This window comes from Pituophis catenifer, unplaced genomic scaffold (genome assembly GCF_029215685.1).
Source record: "Pituophis catenifer annectens isolate HBS135680 unplaced genomic scaffold, rPitCat1.0.hap2 SCAF_4, whole genome shotgun sequence".
NCBI lineage: Eukaryota > Metazoa > Chordata > Lepidosauria > Squamata > Colubridae > Pituophis > Pituophis catenifer.
This window is the reverse complement of record NW_027256884.1, coordinates 94,101,484-94,124,950: the sequence shown is the minus strand read 5'-3', so window position 1 is coordinate 94,124,950 and position 23,467 is coordinate 94,101,484. Positions and strand designations below refer to the sequence as shown.

Genomic DNA, 23,467 nt, shown 5'->3' with positions numbered 1-23,467 from the left:
AGATTACTTGTACTGAGTGATATAGTTACTTCTGTTAAACTATAGCTAGTCATAATTAAGCTGGTTTAAGGAAAAATTTGATAGTGCCTGATGATATTCTCATAAATAAAATAAGAAAAAATAGAAAGTAAATACTCCTGTTAGGTAGACCTCCCCAGTTGACCTCCACAGAATGCTCATGAATTATTCTACTTCAAGTGGAATATCATAGATCTTAGTTCTGGATCCTGTAGTGTTCATTTTTAACTTAGATGAAGGAAGGAATGAAAGAATTGAGAGCACACTTATCAAGTTAACAGATAAGCCAGGAAGGGGGTGGGTTTAATATTTTATGGAAGAGAGAAAAGATTAAAAAATTCTAAGCTTGAACAGTGGGTTGAAATGACACCAATGACAATAAGGGAGAAATGCAAAGTGAATGTTTCTTCCTACATTTATCCAAACTTTAATCAGAGACTATGGGGAATTATGATAGCCCTATGCTTTTCAGCTTCAATCCATGGACTTCAACAGAGTTGTGGCTCTGTTTTATAATACCAAAACTTTATGAAAATCAGGAAAGGGTGGGGCATCCTTATGTGATCCAGAGGATGTTTCCCTTATGGGGATAAATGTCTGGATGAGAAGTTAGCGGGTATAGAGGAGTATTGCGATAACCTTAAAGAAGGAACATTATGTAATTTGTTTCCTAAGCACCAGCTTCATCCAGAAAAAAGGAGCAGTGAGAAAGAAACTCAAAACTGTCCTACCTTGATATGTGGGAGAGAGGGAGGGAAGAAGGGAGGGAAGGAGAGAATGAAGGAAGGAAGCGAAAGAAAGAAAGAAAGAAAGAGAGAGAAAGAAAGAAAGAAAGAAAGAAAGAAAGAAAGAAAGAAAGAAAGAAAGAAAGAAAGAAAGAAAGAAATCCTGCCAGGTTTTCAAGAAGTCTGTTTGCTGGCATGACCTTATTTTCAAAGAGCAACACTAAGCAGGCTACATTCATAACAGGATGATTAATTCAGTTTCCCATCCCTTGGTACTGCAGTTCTACATGTCCCACATTCTTCAAAAAATATTTCAAACCTCCATGTAAGTTTTTGAGAGGGGATGCAGGAAATTGACAAAGAAAGGAAAGGGATGTAAATACTTTTCTTCTTGACCTCCACTGCATATAACCCCATATTTTCAGCCAAACCAGCCAAATCAACATGTCATTTTTGTCTCCTCAATCTGCCAAACCGTTTTGACTGTCTCTTCCCCAATTATAATGAATATGTTGCTGTACAGTAAATTTGTGTTTGAAGTATACGTCTGTTCTATAAGTTATCTATTAGATCAAAATTCACTAGCCTTGTTTTAACTAAATCAACTGGGTAAAGATATTGGCAGAAATGTAGGTTATAAATAACACACTAAACAAATATACAAGTGAAATTATGGGGAGTCTGGCAGGGTAAGTCTGTTCTATAATGTCATGACATATGTGGCTTATGGTGATTTTTTAGACAGTATAGGGAAGTGCATTTTTATGAGTTTCATAGCAGAAAGCATCACTTGATAGTTTTCTGAAAGACCTTTACTTTTGGTTGGTTTGTTAATTAACAGCACATTGTATATGTGCTAGTTGGCTTTATGATTGAAACCATCTCATACGCATCAACTTTTTTTCCATACACACACACACACACACACACACACACACACACAGGTCTTGTTTGTGTCATAAGCCTAGTCGGGAGAAATAAGATCCAGCTTAATTCACAGTTGGGAAAGTTTGCAAGCATATTTGTTTTTGTGGTTCTTTAGTCATAGGACTGCTGATTATATATATTAGTTCTAAATATTAAACAGCCAGCAGAATTCCATTGTATATAAATAAGACATTTTGAGACCTGGAAATGAGCCATTTCTAATATAGCCAGCTGGTGCTTTTTAACAGTTTTATTTTAGCACAGCATTAAGGAATCTGTGTACATTTGAAGTCTTAAAAATGATGATAGAAGAATATGTACTTTTTAAAGATTTCTGGGAGTATACAGTTGTGTATATTGAAAGTAATGTAACTACAGAAATGATATATTGTGCACCTGGTAGATGTAACTTTTTTTTTTTTTTTGCTTGCTTGCTTCTTTCAGACAGAAAGAATGTCAGAAGCTAATATTTTGGAATGTGAAGATTTTAACTACACTGAACTGTACTTAGGTCTCTTCATATTTTCATATTAATATATTTCTCAGTTATATATTCTATAGATCAGTAAATTATTTTATGTGGATTACATCTTTCTGAAAGAAAGAAAATATTAAATATTAAAACTGTATTTCTCTGTCTTTTATATTATTAAATTAATTTCATTATATAAAGCCAAAGAAATTATAATATACTGTAATTGTTTTCCCCTATAAATTGATTACTGTTATGTGAGTTGGGCATGTAAGCATGCTTAGGACTTTTGTGTACAAGAAAATACAGCTTCTGAAAAATCATGTTATGTCATTTATGGAGTCATAGATAGTGAATTCATTGTCCAAAAGCTAGAGAGTTCACTTTCTGACAAGGCCTAAAAATCCTTCATATAGAAGTATAATACTGAATGTTTGAAATAGGAACTATAGATTTTTGTGTTGTTAGCTCATGAACAGCCATATGGATTGGAATTTTGAAAGTTTATGACTTTGGCAAAAACATGTATATTGTCAGAAAAATTGGTACTTCTGTACTGGTGGAACAAACCATCTGTTCTTGATCCTGGCTTGCAGGGCCCACCTGTTGCCTTCACCTCTAACCCTGACATCATGCATTCATTAAATCCTAATGCTCTGTTGTCTCTTCTGTACACTGCAGGGTGTCTGGCAATTCATCCATGAGGATTTTTTTCCTTTAGGCAGGTCATGACACAGCTTGTGGGAGGCACTGGATTAAAAGATTCCATGTTTTTATTTACTGTTTCTTACACCAATTGCTTGGCAACTTAAAAATACTATTATCAGTTCCTTTCTATTAGTGTGGTTGTTTTTGAGGACATTTTCAATATGAATATCTTGTACTGTGTTTATCATGCTATTTTCTGTAGCACTATTCCATGAAAATGTTTCGAAAGGCAGAAACATCAGTGTGTGTATATTTATCATCCGAATCCTCTGGTTTAGAAACCTCTAGTAAATGTACTTATTAAATGAGATCCAGGTTTAAGGCCATACATTTTTAGCATAGTGTTGGTTATAGGATTATTTTGTGGGGAAATTGGAGGGAAGCATTATGTGACTAATTTAAGTATCCCACTCGAATAAAACATGGGATATAGCAATAGCAATAGCATTTATATACTGCTTCACAGTGTTTTACAGTTTCCTCTAAGCATTGTACAGAGTCAGCACATTGCCTGGGTCCTCATTTTTCCAACCTTGGAAGGATGGAAGGCTGAGTCAACCTTGAGCCAATGAGAATCGAACTGCTGGCAGTCGGCAGAATTAGCCTGGAATATTGCATTCTAACCACTGTGTCACCATGGCTTAATATAAATTAAGAACAATTTGCTACCATTCAGATAACAATCTGAATGGTAGCAAATCTTGTCCACTATTGTAGGGAGCCATGAAGATGACCTTGAAGAAACTATTAATGATAGCTACAATGTAATGCAAAACGTGCCTTGAAACTGTAAAAAAGAAAAAAAAAACATTTAAAAGAGTTTCAAGTGGGCTCCTCCCTGATTCCCTGGGGTATAAGCCAGCATGAAGGGAAAATGTAGCTAAGCTTTTGCAAGATTTTGTACCATAGCCAAGCCCAATAAAGTATAGTTTTAGTAATCTTGTAGAGTCTGTTTCCTGATCTGGTAAACCTCGAAGAGCTGACAGCTATGATATTTCTGTTGCATGAATGAGTTCAGAAGGTGATGTAAAATAATTCCAGTGACAATAAGCATGCTATGCAATTTTGCCTATTTGGAATAAATTTTTTTGATATATTTACTTCCAGCAGAATATCTTGTTAGCGGGAACTTGTTAGCACCTGTACCAATCTTCACATTTTATTAGTATAATAGTATCTCATTGTTATTTACTTTTATTAGTTACTCCCAAGTCCATATTGCTATTAATTTTTTAGGAATGCAATAGATGTTGCAAAGTTCAGCCTGATTTCCAAATATAAACTTGAGATAATATAATAATTGGAATAGTCTTGATACCAAATAGCGACAATTGTGCAGTCAAGTTGTTTATATACTATAGCTGTTAAATAGACTAAGTCTTATGAATTATCTTCTCTAATACTGTGTTGCATAATTGTAATAGTAATGAAATCCCTGATTCAAATTATACTATACAACTGGCCATATTGTCTGATGAATAAATTTATATAGAACTCCAGAATGATATTTATAATGCAAAGTTCTATAGCATTATACTAATTAATACCTTTCATATTTTCTTAATGTTTGTATATCTTTGTGACTGAATTTTATTAAAGCTTTGTGGGGATCTTAGTAATATATAAAGGGAATCTGAGTGAACAAAACCACTGAAGTCATGTATTTCATATACAAACTCATCAAAAATGCAGGATGCTAGTTAAAAATAGTTAACATACCATTCAGCTTCAAGTAATTCAGTACAATGGATAAGTAGTTGAAAGCCAGTTGAGTGATTACTTAATTAGACCTGAATAGGGCTCAACACAGCCCTGTATAAATATAATAAACCTTCATCACTGTGAAAGTATCACCATGTACATTCAAGAGGTACAATACGCCTAGGTCAAAAGAAATTTCTGAGGATCTCAGTTAAAAAGCCACTGATGCTTAGCCAAACCAGGCATGAACGTGGCCAGTGCGTGACACATCTGGACTGCAGGCTGCAGGTTTGACAGCCCTGATCTAGGACAATGGCAAATCTTCCCAAAATTGGTAGAGCATTGCCGTTTCAACAATTTGAAAAGAGAAAACCATACAGGTACATCAGAACCAAACTGACCATTTTCCATGTTTCTCTTCTTGAATTTCCAAGTCATCTCCTGTCCCAAGAAAGAGATCAAAAAGACACGTCTGTGGCAGTAAATACTTATTTTCTCACTTTGACTATAAATGGCATCTTTCAGCTTTCTATGCAAGAAAAGATGCTTTATATAGACCTGAGGAATTCCCTTTTTTCTATGGTTAGGGAAAGCAATGGGTGAGATGAAGCAGAGAAATCCAGCTGAGTCCAATCCTTTATTTTTTCACAGAAACTTGCCAAGCTACTGTAAAGCTACAATTTTCTAAGCTAGTTATATCCTAAGAGATTCTAGGATGTGGTTACCATAAACCTCATACCACCATCCTTAGGACTGCACAGTCTCTTGATCCTGGTCTCTTTCTGGGAAGTCTCTGAGTTGAAAAAAAATATCCCCACAATGCTTCTGCAGGCACATTCCATCACAAGCTTACATCCAGGCTATGGTAATTCATCTGTTTCTAGAAGATCATTCTAGAGCTGTCATGAGAAGTCAAGGCTAGGCTCAGATAGATAAATGGTGTTTATATACTGAATAACAAGAAAGAATCAGATGAGTAGGAGAAGCTACCTATGCAGATAAGTATTTTGTATGAAGGTTAAAATCTTAAATTCATTTGTCCCATTCCTTCATTCTAATGGACTGCTTGTTACTCTTTTCTCAGGCTGGTGCTATCTGTACAACTTTTATATAATTGTCTTGTCTGTTCTGGGCTATTCACTTTCCACCTTGCTGGTTCCAGCTCTCCCTATGACAAGGTTTGATATAAAGGTTTGATGGAAGAGTGATAAGGATTCCAATAACTGTAACCTATGTAAATCCACAGTTATAGATTCCATGGTATCTGAGAAAAGACAAACCCCTATGCCGTTACACCAGTAATAAGGAGAGAAGAATCCAAAGTTAGTGCTGTAATGTATACAGATACATTTTGCTTCTAAAAGAAAAAAAAAATCACCTGCTGTCACATTCTTGTAACATTCTTACTTTCATCTTAATAAGCTTGCTAATGACAACTCTGAGATTCTTCCTTGAAAAAAGATTTACTTTTGGTTCATGCAGCTGCCAGCAGCCTAACATTTTCCTTTCAACATATTCTTTTCACTTTGTGCTTTGTTTATTTTTACCACTAACTGCTTCAGTTTTGTGCTGTGGATTCCATAGAATTGCTCTTGAAGGAATATATTTGTAAACAACAATAGAAAATATCTTCTTGCTGCCTCCCCTCAGATAATGGCCAACTGCAGGATGCCCTCTTTGCAAGATATACCCTTGTAGCAAGTTTTCTTCTTCGTCATTTCTTTAGATCTTATGTATAGAAAAGAAGCATCTGGCAGACTTTGTCTAGGTTTGGAGTGAGTAATGTGCCTGATTAGAAATTGGAGGGCAAACAGAGAGAATATCAGGCATCGAAATTGCTATGAGAAATTAAGGAAACATTCCAGAGGATAGCAGTAGCAGAGGACTAATGCACTATCGCCATGAAAATTATATAGCTGTAACTATAGAATCATTATGAGCCAAGTTCAATTTGAAAATACTTTATTTATTTTACATGACTCTTGATGGCTTACGTTGAAATATGCAACATTAAAAAGGCCTTTATAAAATTAAAAAAGGAGCTACTGTATGTATCAGAGGCTTACCTTTGAATTTTGATGTTTAGAATAATGTCACAAATGATAAAATGTGATAGGACAATTAAAAAGCAATTAAAAAGCTTTTACGTGCTTTTAAAACTGTGAGAAAAGCTCTTTTGATATACCACTTATGACTGTAACCTTGTTGCTGGTATCCTTACGATTTATATTGACTGTTTCCTAATATGATTTGATTGCTTATTTGTACCCTATGACTATCATTAAATGTTGTACCTTATGATTCTTGATTAATGTATCTTTTCTTTTATGTATACTGAGAGCATATGCACCAAGACAAATTCCTTGTGTGTCCAATCACATTTGGCCAATAAAGAATTCTGTTCTGTTCTGTTCTATTCTATTCTATTCTATTCTATTCTATTCTATTCTATTCTATTCTATTCTATTCTATTCTATTCTATTCTATTCTATTCACAGATAACAACTCCCAATAGAAAAGATTGGGAGACTCCCAATACATGTATATGTATGTGTGCATGTATGTCAGGTTTAAATTGTGGGGCCCTTGGTATTCTCTGAGCTTGGTTGTTTTCTTGCAAATCTTTGGTAACATCATCAGTGCTAGAAAAAAATGAGGTTTGCTCAATGTTTGTATTCAAGTGGCTTTCCCTGTCAGTGTTGGTAGAAATATTCTTGGCAGTTCCTTAATTAGATTGTTGTTTACTGTTTATTTGTACCTTGGTTTGGATATTATTTCCTGCTTCATTGTTGGTCTAGGATAAATGTTGGTTTTAATCTGCTTATCTAGGTCTTCATTGCTAGCAAGAAGGTGCTTTGGTCTTGGGTATGAACAACTAATTCACATACTTACAAGGTTGAGAAATGCTGATGGCAATTATTACGCAATCATTGTGACTTTCCTTTCTTTATCAACATCTAAAATAGTTGCTCAGGATTTATTTGTTCATTTAAGGAACTTATATGGCCACTAATTTCATATAGCAATTTATTCTGCAGAAGAGATAAGAAGATTGCTAATATAAGATAACAATATTGAGAGCTGTTTGGTTTAACTTCTTTATGCTCCAATGACCTTTTGTGAGGCCTACATTGTGGGCAAAAAATGTTCTCAGGAAGTAGCACCAAATTTTGTTAGGGTTTCCCCCCCTTTTGAGTATGTATAAATTGCCTGTGGCAATTTAGCATCTGATATGATCACATGCTAAATACTTTACCATGAATTCTAGTAGAAAAAATATTCTGTCATTTTTACTTATTTAGGCTTATCACTGCTTTACCTCCTGGGAATCCATTTCTTCATTATGTTATTAGGTAAAAGTTTAGTGATTCCATTCATTTTAGTCATGACTACACAAAAGAATTTCTTGATAGACTGCCTCTTCCAACATACTGACATATTCAATTATCTTTTCTCCATACTTCAATCAAATGTGTCTTTCTTTTACTAAAGCAAATGTATGCCCTTAGTTAAAAAGCTATTTCTGTCTTCATATGTATAATATTACTTCCAATCAGTTGAATGCTGAGCTAACCACTCATACTTCTTTGCTCTTTAAATATAAACATACTAGAGGAAGAATAAAGTTGTGGCATATGTATGCATAAATATTCCATTAAATGTAAAATATTAGTTATGAGTAGCATAACAAACTGTAAATCAAAGCAAAGTGATGATCAACATCATATAGCAACATCAAACAAAGCTTAAAATTAGTTTCATTAGTTTTGTTCCATATATTAAATTTAGCTTTCATTTTTATAGATAAGCTGTTTTTGAGTCTTCTTTCATCATGTATAAATTAAACAGTTGTATACAAAATGGCTGTTGATAAAATAGCTGAGAGACTTCATTCTGATCTTCTTTATTCCCTTTGCCCCTTATTCAGATAATTTTATAATTTTATTTAATTTCTATAATTTATGATATAGACTTTGAAGTGATAAAAGGGCTTTGGTACCATTTTAGATTTATTTAGTTTATTTCTACAGTTTTATGCTCATTCAAGTGTGCAAATATAAAATTCAGCAGAAAAGAAAGAAAGAAAGAAAGAAAGAAAGAAAGAAAGAAAGAAAGAAAGAAAGAAAGAAAGAAAGAAAGAAAGAAAGAAAGGAAATACCACATAAAAGAACATTTGGATCCAGCATTAAGTATGTAGATTCATTTATAATATGGCATTTTATCAATAAATATTAATGCATATCATAAAAACACTGATATGATTAAAAACATTTTAATCAAAATAAGATTGATGTGTGGTTTATTTGATCAAAGAACATCCTACACTAGTCTTAGGAAGTGGGTGATAGCTATGAGTTAATCAGAAGTTCTGGTAAAGAATTTCTGCATAAGAAGCTATGAGAATGGGATAAAATCCACTTTCTTATAAGCTTTCAGATGAGAGATATATACAATGATATCATGTAAAATTATGTCATGTCATCTCCATTGTTAAAGTGTGTGTGTGTGTGTGTGTGTGTGTGTGTGTGTGTGTGTGTGTGTGTGTGTGTGTGTAAAATTTTTAGTTAGTATATGTGAGGTTTTTTCCCCAGTTAATGCATTACCAGGACCAGGAGGCACCACATTCTTGATTTTATCCTTATTAGAGTCATCAGACATGGATAGCCAGATATTATTCTTTGCGGTTCAAATTTTCTACTGGGAATTCAACTCACATGTTTCTATATATCCAGCTATTGGCAGTCAGTTCTTTTCAGAAAGGGAACTATAGAAACTATTAGAACAGTATATACATTCTATCCTCCATTAAGCTCTCAGACCACAAGATAGAGACATGAATGACTATATGACATCTGAAAACACAATACCTAAACATTGACTATATCTTACATAATACAGAATCTCAAAATTAGTTCAAAATTTTGGCACTCACTTTTAATTATCTGAAATTCATTTATCCAGGAATACTTGAGGAATAGTTTGAAATTCTTTAAGATATCTCTAGGAAATCAAATGTCTCTACTCAAGCAATAATTAAAAAAAAAATTGAATGGAGAGACATTTAAACATTATTTTCTTTCAAGTAAAGGTAAAGGTTCCCCTCGTACATATGTGCTAGTCATTCCTGACTCTAGGGGGCGGTGCTCATCTTTGTTTCAAAGCCAAAGAGCCAGCACTGACCGAAGACATCTCCGTGGTCATATGGCCAGCATGACTAAACACCAAAGGAACACGGAACACTGTTACCTTTCCCACCAAAGGCGATCCCTATTTTTCTACTTGCATTTTTTACATGCTTTTGAACTGCTAGGTTGGCAGAAGCTGGACAAGTAAAAGGAGCTCAACCCGGTATGCGGCACTAGGGATTCTAACTGTTGAACTGCCGACCTTTCGATCGACAACCTCAGCATCTTAGCCATTGAGCCACCACATCCCTTTCAAGTTCTTTCAAATACATCAGCCCAATTGATAAAATATTATTCATTTTGTATCAGGAGGCAATGTGATTGAAAATGCCACTGGGGAATGAAGTTTCATTAAAAAGCCCATTATTAATGAACCAATGTTTCCACATAACAAGAAGCTGTAAGGTAGACGATTATAAGTCACACTCTGCTAGAGAAAGGGTAGCTAGAGAAAGGGTAGCTCCAGCACGGGTCTGAAAGCTGGTCCTGGGACTGACCCAGATTGATTCCTAAATCAACTTTAGTGTCAGAATTACAAGATCATTAGTAGTTATAAAACTGAGTAAACAGAGTTTAAAGTTTGCAAATATTTGTCAACTGTGTCAATTTATGAAACCAATATGAATTGCAATCTTGTATCACAGACAAGATCAATAACAGGACATTTATTAGGAAAAAAATACATTGGCTGCTATAATCTGTATTTTGTTACTTTTACGAAGGTTAAAATTTAAAAAAAAACTTTAATAGTGTAGACTGAATAATTAATCTCAGAAATCTTAATTTGATTAGTCCAATTATGGATTGGACTTGCTTGAGAATGTTTTAACTTTTTTTTTTCAGTAAATCATGTTCACACTAGGAACATATGGATATATTTGTTTTGTAGGTTTATGCTAAAAATTCTGTAGTATGCCTTATGCAGTTTAACGTGATACAACTCTATGCTAAATCAATATTAATCAGAAGCATAAAGTGGCTTCTGAAATAAAATGCAAGATGCTGTCTGTCAAACTTGTTCCAGCATATTTTACAATAAAATTGTTTTTCTGACTTTAGACCTATTGGACAAGCAAGTCAAAATTGTCTTTCTATGTATATTAAAAAAAATCTTCCTGGTTATTTTCTCTTTCTTTAGCTGCACTTTACAAACTAATTTTTAAAAAATCAGGGACATTTTGGGGTACAAAAGAGTTGACATTTACTTGATGACAATCAAAGAATCAAATGTTTGTGTTATTATCCGCCTTTCTGAAAGTAAAACTAAAAATCAAGAGAGCTAATTTTGAATTAGATAAGACTGGCATTCTTTTCTAAGCCCAAATCCATCATTAGATTAATCATATTAAAATTTTTGAGATTAATTTATTCAGGATACACTGTTAAAGTTTTTTTAATTTTAATTTTTTATAAATAGATAATTACGTTATATCATTTTGCCTATTGGTTATGTGTCTCCCAACATATCGATATGACAAGTGCTATTTCAATAGTTCATTCTATAATTGTTCAGACAATATGTTTTAATGTTTTCTGTAATTGTTTAGAATATATTTTAAAGTTTTATTTGAGTAGCAGAGTACATATTATTTTACCAAATGTTGGAAACGGAACATTACATACATTATGATCAAAAGTGCAATTCACTTGTGAATAAACTTACTGGGAATAATGGATACTTTTGATTATGATTAAAGTTTAAGAATGTTTGAGGAATGCTTAATTATATTCCTTTAATTACAAAATTTAAAAAATAACCATCCTTCACATGTTGAAGCTTTCCAAATTTAAAAATGGGAATTTGCATTATAAATATATTTTAGAATTAATTGGCATGGTTCAGAATTACCAAAGCAATTGTAAGTAAAGAGCAAGTGTTTTGTGTTTCTTTTTCTTGCCTAATAAAACTTTAAGTTAACTATTTCTTGGGACCCAGAAAATGGCAAAAGTCCTAAAACATGGTGCTCTGAAAGTGGGGCTTTTTTCCCCTCCATCTCAACAAGCAACTGTTTTGCTACCAAAGCTGGTTCTTTGGCAGCGTGCTCCCCAGATTTGAACTGGAGTAACTAGGAATAACCTACGATACCTTTGGAGAACCACAGACTTGACTGGGGAGAGAAATTTGAATGGTTCCAATTCTCGATAAGAGTGGCTGGAGTCAGTGGTGGGATTCAAGTAATTTAACAACCAATTCTCTGCCCTAATGATTTCTTCCAACAACCAGTTTGCCAAACTGTTCAGAAAGTTAACAACTGGTTCTCCCGAAGTGGTGCGAACTGGCTGAATCCTACCATTGGCTGGAATGGTTTGGTCTCCATCTTTTTTGCAGCTGCTTGTATCTTTAAGTGTATCTTCTGTTTTTAACATCACTAATTTTTAATAGCCTGGCTGAATGCTGATTTGTTTATGCCTCTTTGCTTGCTAATGATAGTAAACTTTTGTTTTATTTATTTTAGTGCTTTAAAATACTTTCTCTTTTGTCACAAGGAAGCTGGAGGTGTGAGACTTCTTTTTCTTTTTTTCCTTTGTAGTGAAAGTGACTCAATCTAATCTATTGTAGATCGTTACTTTTAAGATTTTGCATTTTATCAGTTTTCCTAAAATAACTGTTGCTTTGTTTTGCCTATTTTTTTTCTTTTCCATCCACTCTGTTGTGAATTTTTTTAACTCAGCTTCATTGTACCTCCTTTGTTGTGATTTATCCATTTTCTTTGTCATCGAAAGGAAGTGTTTACCCTTTTCTGTGAAAACTAAATAAAGAAACAATAAATTAATGACTTTGAATATTATATACTATATATATTTTATAAAGCCCTCAAAAAAAAAAGATATAAAAGAGAGATGGGAATCAGATGGTTTTAATGTTACAGTCTTCTTAGAAACTTTTGAAAAAATATTTTTGCCAATTTACAAGTTTTAAATGAAAAAATGAGTAAAATGTTTATGGATTTGTAACAATTGCATTGTTGCACAATGTCATTGTGCTTCTAAAATTATAAGGTTTTCCTTGGTGATAACCTTTCAAGAAATCACAATTTTGTGATTTGTCTGTTATTAATGACTACATACAGTTTTTTATTTAGCTAATTTATTTTTATGCTTCTTTTCAGTGGGAAGAAATAAGTGGCGTTGATGAGAACTATACTCCAATCAGAACTTACCAGGTCTGCAACGTCATGGACCACAGTCAAAATAATTGGTTAAGGACAAATTGGATACCGCGCAATTCAGCTCAGAAAATCTATGTGGAACTCAAATTTACTCTGAGGGATTGTAACAGTATCCCATTGGTTCTGGGCACCTGTAAGGAAACTTTTAATTTGTATTATATGGAATCTGATGATGACCATTCTGTCAAGTTCAGAGAACACCAGTTTACAAAGATTGATACCATTGCTGCCGATGAGAGCTTCACTCAGATGGATCTTGGGGATCGGATTCTTAAGCTCAATACTGAAGTTCGTGAAGTGGGACCTGTGAGCAGGAAAGGATTTTATTTGGCTTTTCAAGATGTGGGTGCATGTGTGGCCTTAGTATCAGTACGAGTGTACTTCAAAAAATGCCCTTTTACTATAAAGAACCTGGCCATGTTTCCAGATACAGTACCTATGGATTCCCAGTCACTGGTGGAAGTGCAAGGCTCTTGTGTTAATCATTCCAAAGAGGAAGACCCACCCAAGATGTACTGCAGTACTGAAGGAGAATGGCTAGTACCCATAGGGAAGTGCTTATGTAATGCCGGCTATGAAGAAAGAGGCTACGCCTGCCAAGGTAATGGTAACATGACAATTTAATTTTTTTTTCAACAGGAACACTACCACTTCAGGCAGTAAGGGAAGCAATGGTCCACAAATAGGCTGGGCCCTCATGAGCAAGATCTTTCTCTGTAGTACACCCAAACTATTATATACCTTTAAAAAGAGAGCATATATTTGCTATTCTTGAGAAGTAGTATAGTGGGCTTTAAGTGTTAGAAAACCATGAATGACGAGGAAATAGATTGGGTGCCACTGCAAAAGCAGTTTGAAGCGGTCTATGCTTTGGGGCCTTTAATTTGAACCCTGAACTGATCCTAAGGCACTAATTTTTTTTTCTGTGAATGTTACTTGAGCTCCTTGGTTTAAAAGCAGATGAAAGGACAAGCATATTGTGACTTGTTATGCAAATTAGTTTAGCCAATTGCTGTAGTAGTTAAGGCACAAGGCTAGAAACCAGTAGTGCAGAAGTTCTAGTCTCACCTCCTGCAGGGGTCTCCAACCTTGGCAACTTTCAGCCTGGCGGACTTCAACTCCTAGAATTCCCCAGCCAGCTTCTGGCTGGGGAATTCTGGGAGTTGAAGTCCGTCAGGCTTAAAGTTGCCAGGGTTAGAGACCCTTGACCTAATGCACAAAGCCACTTGGTAACCTTTAGCGGTGAGGCAACAGTAAATCACTTTTGAACAACTGTGCCAAGAAAACTGCAAGGACTTATTCAAAGGCATGTATTAATAAACCAACAAATAAATAAATAAATAAATAAAATTTAATCTCAGAATAGAATTTTTGCCTCTGTTTCTGGACCACATTTTCCCCATATTTTTATTTAAGTACTTTTATTCTAGACCTATTTGCCAGCTACTTTTTTTTTCTTTTTCTTTTTAAAAAGTCTTTATCTATTTCCTATTCAAGGCATTAAATCTAACTGCATCAGTCATTTCCCCTTTTCTTAATGATGGTCATGTCCCAAAAATATTTCATGGGGCTCTAATTCCCTGGGGTGCAGAGAGTTTTCTGCTAATGTACCAGATTATAGATACTGAACAATGCAGTTTATTTAATATTGTGATTATGATTTTTTTGTTTTTGTTTTGTGTCTTCAAAAACATAGATGAATAAGTTTATTATTTTGTTAATCCTCAGTGAAACATAGTAAAAATTTTAGAACCATTTAAAGCTTAAAATTAATGTAAAAAGAAACAATTTATATTTGACATATAAATATGCAGTATATTTATTTATATATAAACTTATATTTTAGCACATATCTTATATTTTATATAAAATATATTGCTGTTTGGGTCCGTGTTCTTAAAATGAAGTTGAGTGATTTCAGTTTGTTTTTAATCTAGATTGTGTATGGTATAGGCATGAAAGAAGTTTTTAACTAGTGCTAAGGACAGAAATTCTCCAGCATTTTTGGTGTCAATTCTCAATAAATTTTGTAAAATAAAAATATTTCAGAAATTATTTGAAAGGAAAACAGAGTTTGTGGGAAGGTTTTAAGAGAGGACCTGAATTTTCTTGCACTTGTGTATATGATTAAATGATAGATATCTTTTCTTTAAATCATAACTTCAGCAGTCTGAAGTTTCCCATATTTCCCAAGAGAAAATTTCACAAAAATACCTTTCATTGGGTTTTTTTCACTAGTGGAATCTTGCTTTTGAGACATTACTGGAGAAAGCCAGTAATTTTGGAGAAATTTAAAAAATGCTTTTATCCAATCGTATATAGTCACATATCCAACTTTTATGTTTATGCATTTATCATTTATTAAGAAAATTTATATGGCCATCATCTCACTCTTGGTGACTCCAAGTGGCTTGCAAGGAAAAAACCCTAGTACAGAAACCAATAACCCCACCCCTATTAAATATAAAGACAAAATCAGATTCTGATCCTGCAGTCATTTCTTGCATCTAGTTACATTTTTCTGTTTTCTTTGATTGCCATCCTATTTTTTTCATCAAGGAGAGTGTTGTAGTAGCATAACAGTAGCAAAAGTGACAAGATATTCAGTATGCTTTTATTTTACCTACAATATTCTGTTGTCCTGACAGCTTTTGTCAAAGCCCAAATTTGTCAAATATTTTCACCAAAGTGTAATTTAAATCAGCTTTTCAGATTGCTTTTGAGAATTGAACATTGTGTTTAATCCAAATTGAAGACATAGGGTAAACATAAAACTTATTCTGAAATTCATGTATTACAAATTTAGAATATTACATTTTTTATGTTCTGCTTAATTTTCAAGATCATTTAATTTTGATTTTTAACAGTCTGCTCAATCAACATCATTGACATGTTATGTTTAAAAATAAAGTCTAGAGTTTTGTTCCTGGTATTTACAGATGACAACCAAATTTGTACAGATATCAAAGATCCGAGATAAATATATGCTTTGGGGACAAACTATTATTAATTGGTTCAGTCTTCGTTCAGTTCCAACCCAGCGTGGAAACTGTTTTAGAACATAATATCCAATATCCGTGTTATAAAATATTTTTTATAATATGTAGCCTGTGTATTCACTTTTTAAAATAAAGAGTACTGCTAGATTCATTTTGCTTGTAAAAATCTTCCAAGAATTTGGAGCTTGTTAGGAATTCAGAGAAACACTTTTACTGTAGACAGGTTTAAAACATATACAATTACAACATCAAAGTAACATATTGAATATTGGTTTCCAGAACAACTATTTAAAAGTCTATCCAACTGTCTGATGTTAAAGACAAAGCAAGTAATTTATATATATATTACTGAATCAATGGACATAGGTTTTTAATTGTTTACTTTAGGGAAAATGGAAAATTATATAAGCCATTCCCATAGATTCAAGATAGAGTCATTTCCAAAAGAAGGCATACTGTATTTTTCTGTGTATAAGAAGCTACTTTTTCTTTAAAATATTTACTTAAAAATGGAGGGGTGTCTTATACACAGGAGGCCGAGAGGAGAAGGCATGGCCTATCTGGATGAGCCTCTACTGCTTCATAAAGTTTAATAGCACTGTAAGTGGTTTACAGAGTCATCATATTGCTCCCAAAAATCTGGGTCTTCATTTGACTGACCTCAGAAGGATGGAAGGCTGAATCAACCTTAATGTAGTTCAGTTAAATATTTCCTACTGAACAATTAGAAAAATTGTCTTCAGAGCACTAAATAATCATTTGCTGGCTTTCATGACTAAGACTGAATTCACAACCTCTTGCTTTCTAGCTTGATGCCTTAACCATCTATTTGGAATCCAAAATGCTGGACCATAGAATAATTACCACTTAAATGTATATATAAAAACAATATAACATATACATTTAATTAATATATAATATTATATCACGTTGTATGCATTGATATTTCAAAGCTAAATAAGCTGAAACATTGGTAAGGATAAAAGTTTTGAAATATTCTTTAAGGGTTATCTTACTGTGATTTTGATTATTTCTATATCTGGTTTCTATTTATATTTGATAATAAGAAAAATTAATTCTGTAGCCTCATTGCAGCTAGGAATAATTTTTTGGTATGTTACTAATTTTAATAGTGTTAGTTTTTATCATGCTTATTTTAATGAGTACATATCCCCAACAGTAGATGAATGAATGAGTAGTAGGTATGAATGGTAAAATTGTGTTTTGAGGGAAGGCATTTATCTAGATTTTTGATTGGCTTTGATAGATGGTTTTGTCTCATTGTGAATTATTGGAATACTGGTTTCTATAAAACCAGATGCAGCATCAGTAAATGTCTTTCCATTTATCCAGCAAAAACATTCATAAAGGCATGAAAACCAAGTGAATCGTACAATTGGTCATTTTTCTTATTATACCACATTTAAATGGTTAGTTTGTAGAAACCATTTTCATTTGTTTATTTAAAATATTTACATTATGTCTGTATAATTATAGTTTGATTCTCTGACTGGTTGTTTTCTCTGCTCTGCTTATGCTCAGAGCTAATAAGTTCAAGGATGACATATATAATACCTATTAACAGATTTTGATAAAAAGCTATTATATAAATGGGTATGTTCTGTGATCAATGCAAATGCAGTAAAGTTATTTCATTTTGAACTGAATGTGGCTTCTTTATTAATTGGAAGAACACGGGTTGCTCATGTTCCCATGCATTGGAGAACACAACTTTTAAAGTGCTTCCCATAATCCTAATTGTTACTGTATCTATGTTTTAATATGAATTGGGGCCTAAGAATATAGAGATGATTTTTTTTTTTTTTGAAGTTGTGGAACCCTCCTTCAGTTATGATTGCAACAAATAGGTAATACTGTTTCGTAATGGTTTTGAGATTTTAAAATAACTCAGAGTAGTTTCAAAAATAAAGAATAACAATAGTGGTGGTGATTGTGGTGATGATAATGGTTATAATGCTCAATGTTCTTCTCAATGTTAGTGTCATGGTCCTGTGCATTTTTTTTTTTAATTTGATTTATATGCCACCCTTCTCCAGAGACTCAGGGCGGCTTACAATGTGCTCAGCAATAGCCTTCATCCTTTTGTATATTTATACAAAGTCAGCTTATTGCCCCCACAGCTGGGTCCTCAATTTACCTACCTTAGAAAGGATGGAAGGCTGAGTCAACCTTGAGCCTTGGCGAGATTCGAAACTGCAGTAATTGCAGGCAGCTGGTCTTAATAACCAGCTTAATAACAGGGTGCCTTAGACCACTGTACTACCAATGCTCTTTTTTGCATTATCACTCTGCCTTTTCCATAGGTTTGTTGTGCTTCCCAATAAAAATATTGTCTATTCTGTTGTAAATCAAACACTTTAGGGTGGCATTAATGGAATGAACTTTAATGAATCAGTTTGATAATTTATTTATCAGATTTTTTGATAAAAGCATTAATAGTCAATATACCCATAACTATCTCAAATATCAGATGTTTTGCAAAGCTATTAATTTGAACATGATACTATTATCAATTATTGCCAAGTAGTTTTTGAAACATTTCTTCAAAACTCTTACTTTTTCTTTGTTTGATGTATTTGTAGTTCTAGATATTACAAGTTTAAAAAGAAAAGACTGAAAACCCTATAAGAAATATGAGGTTATGAGCCATGGAAGTAAGATGGTAAAACCGTGTTGCTCTGGTTGGTTAGAAACAAATCAACATGTGTACAAACAGAGTTAGGATTGGGTAGGGATGGTGTCAAATTAGTTTTTCAGACTTGGCATAAGGATAATCACAATCTTTCATTTGAAAATTAAATATAAATTTATGGAATCATTGGTGTTCCCTGAATTTGATTGCTTGTAGATGTTCATTACCCAACGAGATATCATCATTATTGCTGGTGGCTGTGACTATGAGGTTTGCTTTATATTTATAGATAGTAGCTTACACTGCCAGTTTTGATGAGGGTGTACTTCAAACTTCCTTGATTAGGGCATTGTTTTCTTTTTTATTGTTAATTTTGACTTAGCTGAGTGTTGGCTGCAGAAAAGAACAATATAAATCTGTCCACAGGTTTCATTTTGTATATTGGAATTCAATTTGTAAACATTTTAAACTAACATGGAATTCTATTTTCCTATTTATTTATTGTATATTCTTTCACATACATTTTCAAAAGCTTTTCTTTTCTTCTTATATATGGTACATGTCAAAAGAACACATTTATAAAATGAAAGTTTTCAAAACATATTTTTTGGAGATGCAAAGGTTTTTTTTAAAATCTCTCATAAAAGTAAATATAATTGATCCTAGTGACAGAAAATAATATAACAGATCTAATCAACATTAATATTCTAACTTAATTTCAATAAAATTTAGATTGATTTAAATTATAAAGTTTTAAAAATTGGAAATACTAGTAATCAAAGAGATCAAAAGTCAGCTGGATTTGAGATTAGCTGAAGCTTGGATGTGATAAATCAGTCGGGTGGGACTCATGTATTTCTTTGAGATCCCATTGCCATCAGTATGCTGGAAATTAAAATTGAGCAAGATTCAATTAAGATGCATCTCTGCCTGGACTAAATTTGAGTATAGTCAGATTTAGTCCTTCAGTGCCTATGATTCCAGTAATTCTTTTCCAAGTCCTCTGCCTGTTTGTTTTGGCTGGCAAAGAAAATTGTCAACACATTTTTGTGATTAATCGAATAATATCTTTTAGTTCAAGAAATAATTTCTTGACTGATTGTCTCTGTTTTATTTTACTTTTCCTAATAACTGCCTTTGAGTCAGCCTGCAATACTGAACATAGAAGTTCCACATAGAATTTACCTGGATTTCTGGGTATTTAGTACAGATACACACTGTTCCTGAGCCTCACGTCCATCACAACTGAATCAGAATTAGAAATGAGTATGGAAATGTGTTAAGCATGGAAAAAGTATAATTGTTGTATTCAAAAGCAAACTGAAACTATAGCCATCATTACTTTGTAATGAGATATACCACAGATTTGAACAATAATCATTTCTAAAAGATCAGTGTGATTGTTTGGCTTGCTGTCTTAATACCAGACATGTCTATCCTCCAAATTCTTTCATAATTAGGGATTACTGTATAGTGTATCAGTTATTCATCACCCAGTGATTTAAGACATCACTGCGAGAAAGTCATCATTAGCTTCTGATAGTAAGAGATTTAATAAAAATAGATTGAAATAAAATAAATTATATTTTATGAGATATTGCATCCTGTGAGATGATGATATATGGTACAATCCAAATTAAAATTATGCTAAAATTAAAGGCATTTCCTCTCATAACTGATGAAAGAAATGCATTACAATTTACATTGTATCTTATGCTCTACCCTCTTTACTTTTTATACTATATTGTTTTGAACTAATTACATTTGCTGCTAATGAAAAAGTATTGGCTTACAAAAAGTTTCTAGATTTCCCTAGTTAGTTTTCTGAAGATATATAAGAAGTTTGACTAGCATATTTGCAAAGTAACAGGGTAAATTACTTTGAATATTTTTCCCAGGAGCGTACTCTTAGATTTCTTCACCATTTCTCCACGTGTATATTTCAAATTCTTCTAGCATTTCTTAACTTGATTGTTCTTATTTGGACTGGGTTAATCAGTAAATTGCTCCTTGTCAATTCTTCTTTAAATGTAAGTCCACCTCAACCTCCGACATAACTTTAAAAGTTGCCTTGATATTAATTTTCAGAATTTATGGATTTTTTTCATTTAACAACCATTTCAAGATATATATGATTGCTATTAGGAAAGGTGTTCAGCGGTTATGCAACTAAAAGGAGAAGACAAACAAAAAGTCTTGATGTATACATTGTAATGCCTCCCCAAGCCTAATGTTTATTTAATACTTTTTTTTAAATATATTTTTTTGAACCATTCACAATTGACAATAAATAATTGTATATAACATCACCTTTTATGAACAGTTTGGGGACTACTAAAGTAATGTTGCAGTGGTATAAGATGTAAAAAAGATATCAGAAAAGATAATTTCTGGTTATAGCCAATTTTGCATATGGTTGTCTAGACCACAACATATTTTGGTTTATTAACGAGTTGCCATATGCACAAAATATTAGGTAGGCAAGTTATCATGATCTAATTCAGGTTTTCAGTTTTCATAATTTTTGTTAGCGTATTAGGAAAGAAGATAGAGATTTCCTGATGTTTACTTTAATCTAGTTACTATCTACAGGTTCATTATAAAAATTCATGAATGAGAAGATTTTTCCTATGGCATCCAAGCAAGTAAATATTTACTCAAGCTATTTGTAAAAAACTATTTGTCAGACAACTGGAACATAACCTTGACATTGAAGTGAAACATTGCTTAGTTTCTTCTTAATTTAAAGCTGCTTTCTAAATGAATTAATTGAAAAGAGAGTTCTTTTTCCCACTTCTTGTAATTTATACCAATTGTATCAAGGACGAATGACCAATTTATGCAAGACAATGTGCATTATTACAGTATACCTGAACTCTTGCATTGATATACATAGTGTGATACATGTATTGCTGATACTTACTGGATGAAAGTTTTGTTGAAATCAAGTCAGTAGTATTGCTAATATAATGTAAGCATGCATACAATTCAGCATTCATTGGAAGTTGAAGGATTGATATACAGCATAATGTTGTTCAGATTTAGAAACATGATCATGAGCACCAATATACCTGAAAAAAGCCTGTTTACCTTTCTGTCACATTTATCATTTTAAAATTCCTTTTATTTGAGAAATTTGATAACTGATATATGACAATATTTATTTATTTATTTATTTATTTATTTATTTATTTATTTATTTATTCATTTATTTATTTGATTTATATGTCGCCCTTCTCCGGAGACTCAGGGCGGCTTACAATGCGTTAAGCAATAACCTTCATACTTTTGTATATACCTGCTTAGTAGGGCTTTTGGCCCCCCCAAGCGGTGTTCTTTTTTTATACAAAGTCAGCTTATTGCCCTCACAATCCGGGTCCTCATTTTACCTACTTCGAAAGGATGGAAGGCTGAGTCAACCTTGAGCCTGGTGAGATTTGAACTTGCAGTGATTGCAGGCAGCTGGTGCTACTTAACAGCACTTTAGTCTGCTGCGCCACCAAGGCTCTTAATATAAAGTACATCATGTAATTCTTTTATGTACAAGCCTATCTCAAGGCCATAATTGTTTTGATTAGATCTGATTCCATCTGCTCATACAAAAAGATAAAGATAAATTGGAGTAGTAAGGTATTTCACATATGTACTATAGATACTTCCTATTAGGAGGTTTCTTATAGAAAGTAATTTGGCAAATGCCAGATTTATGTCAATTTATGATCACAAATGAACCCCAAATTTCTGTTGCTAAGTGTGACACTTGTTAAGTGAATTTTGCCTCATTTTATGACCTTTCTTGCCACAGCTGATAAGTGAATCACTGTAGTTGTTAAAGTTAGTAATACAGTTGTTAAGTGAATCTGGCTTCTTTATTGATGTTGCTTGTCAGAAATTCACAAAAAGTGATTACATGATCCCAGAACACTACAACCATAATAAATATGAGTCAATGCCTTAATTTTTGTCATGTGACCATGGGATGCTGCAACAGTCGTAAGTGTGAAAAACAGTCAGAAGTCACTTTTTTTCAGTGCTGTTGTAACTTCAAGTGCCCTAAATGAACTGTTGTAAGTTGAGGACTACCTACACTTGTTTTCATTTAAAGTCAGCGTTACTATATGGGCACTAAACTTTATTCCTGTATGAAATGAGCTCTGTGTGTTGGAGTATTAAGGATGAATTATTTTAAAAGGAAAAGAAAAACAACCAGTGCGGATTGTCGATAATCTTGCTGCAATTTTGTTCATTTGAATGAGAGGTTACTAAAGGCCGATTTTGGTTTACGGGTTTGTGTTTTTGTTTAATGGCAAAGGATGTTGCACTGTAGGCAGAATGATTTGTCTTGGTAGTTACATATAAGATCAAAGCATTCCTTGTGTGCTTTCTTTCTGTTGACATGACTTCTGCTTTCACCTTCTCCTGCTGTTCTGGACCTTTAGGCCCTATACAAACTGCTATTTTTTTTGTCAGCCACATATGACATAAAGAAAAGACACGTGATGTCGGTAGTGGGGAGCTTATTCTTTTGTTTTTCCTCCAATAGTTGTTGCTTGCGAGGAATTTGACTTGGGATTGATATTCAGATGTTTAGGTTGGATGTTTAGTTTGGAGTAGCAGTTAGAGGCCACCACATGAATAAGATAAATGACTGCAGGTTAAAGTCCATCAGTAGGAAAAGTGAAAGGAACAAGGTGTAGTGTTTTCCTATGCCTGACTTCCACTTTTTTTTTCTTCTAAAGTGAAAGGAACTTAATTTGATTTCAAAACCTCCACCCCCATTCTCCACCCTCATTTACTTTTCCGAGGCTTCACTATTCACTATTGATATAACCTTTGTTCATGATTACATTTAATAATGATTAAAAATAAAATCTGACCACCAGATTTTTCCACAATAAACTGTACTAA

General features: G+C 33.2%; 1 protein-coding gene across 1 annotated transcript in view; it reads left to right on the top strand.

Annotated features, from left to right (window-relative positions):
* EPHA3 (EPH receptor A3) overlaps positions 1–23,467 on the top strand; it is a 205,858-nt gene that overhangs the window by 71,733 nt on the left and 110,658 nt on the right. The window contains exon 3 of the mRNA XM_070943746.1: positions 12,848–13,508. Within this exon, the coding sequence (XP_070799847.1) occupies positions 12,848–13,508 (661 nt within the window). The remainder of the gene's footprint in view (positions 1–12,847; positions 13,509–23,467) is intronic.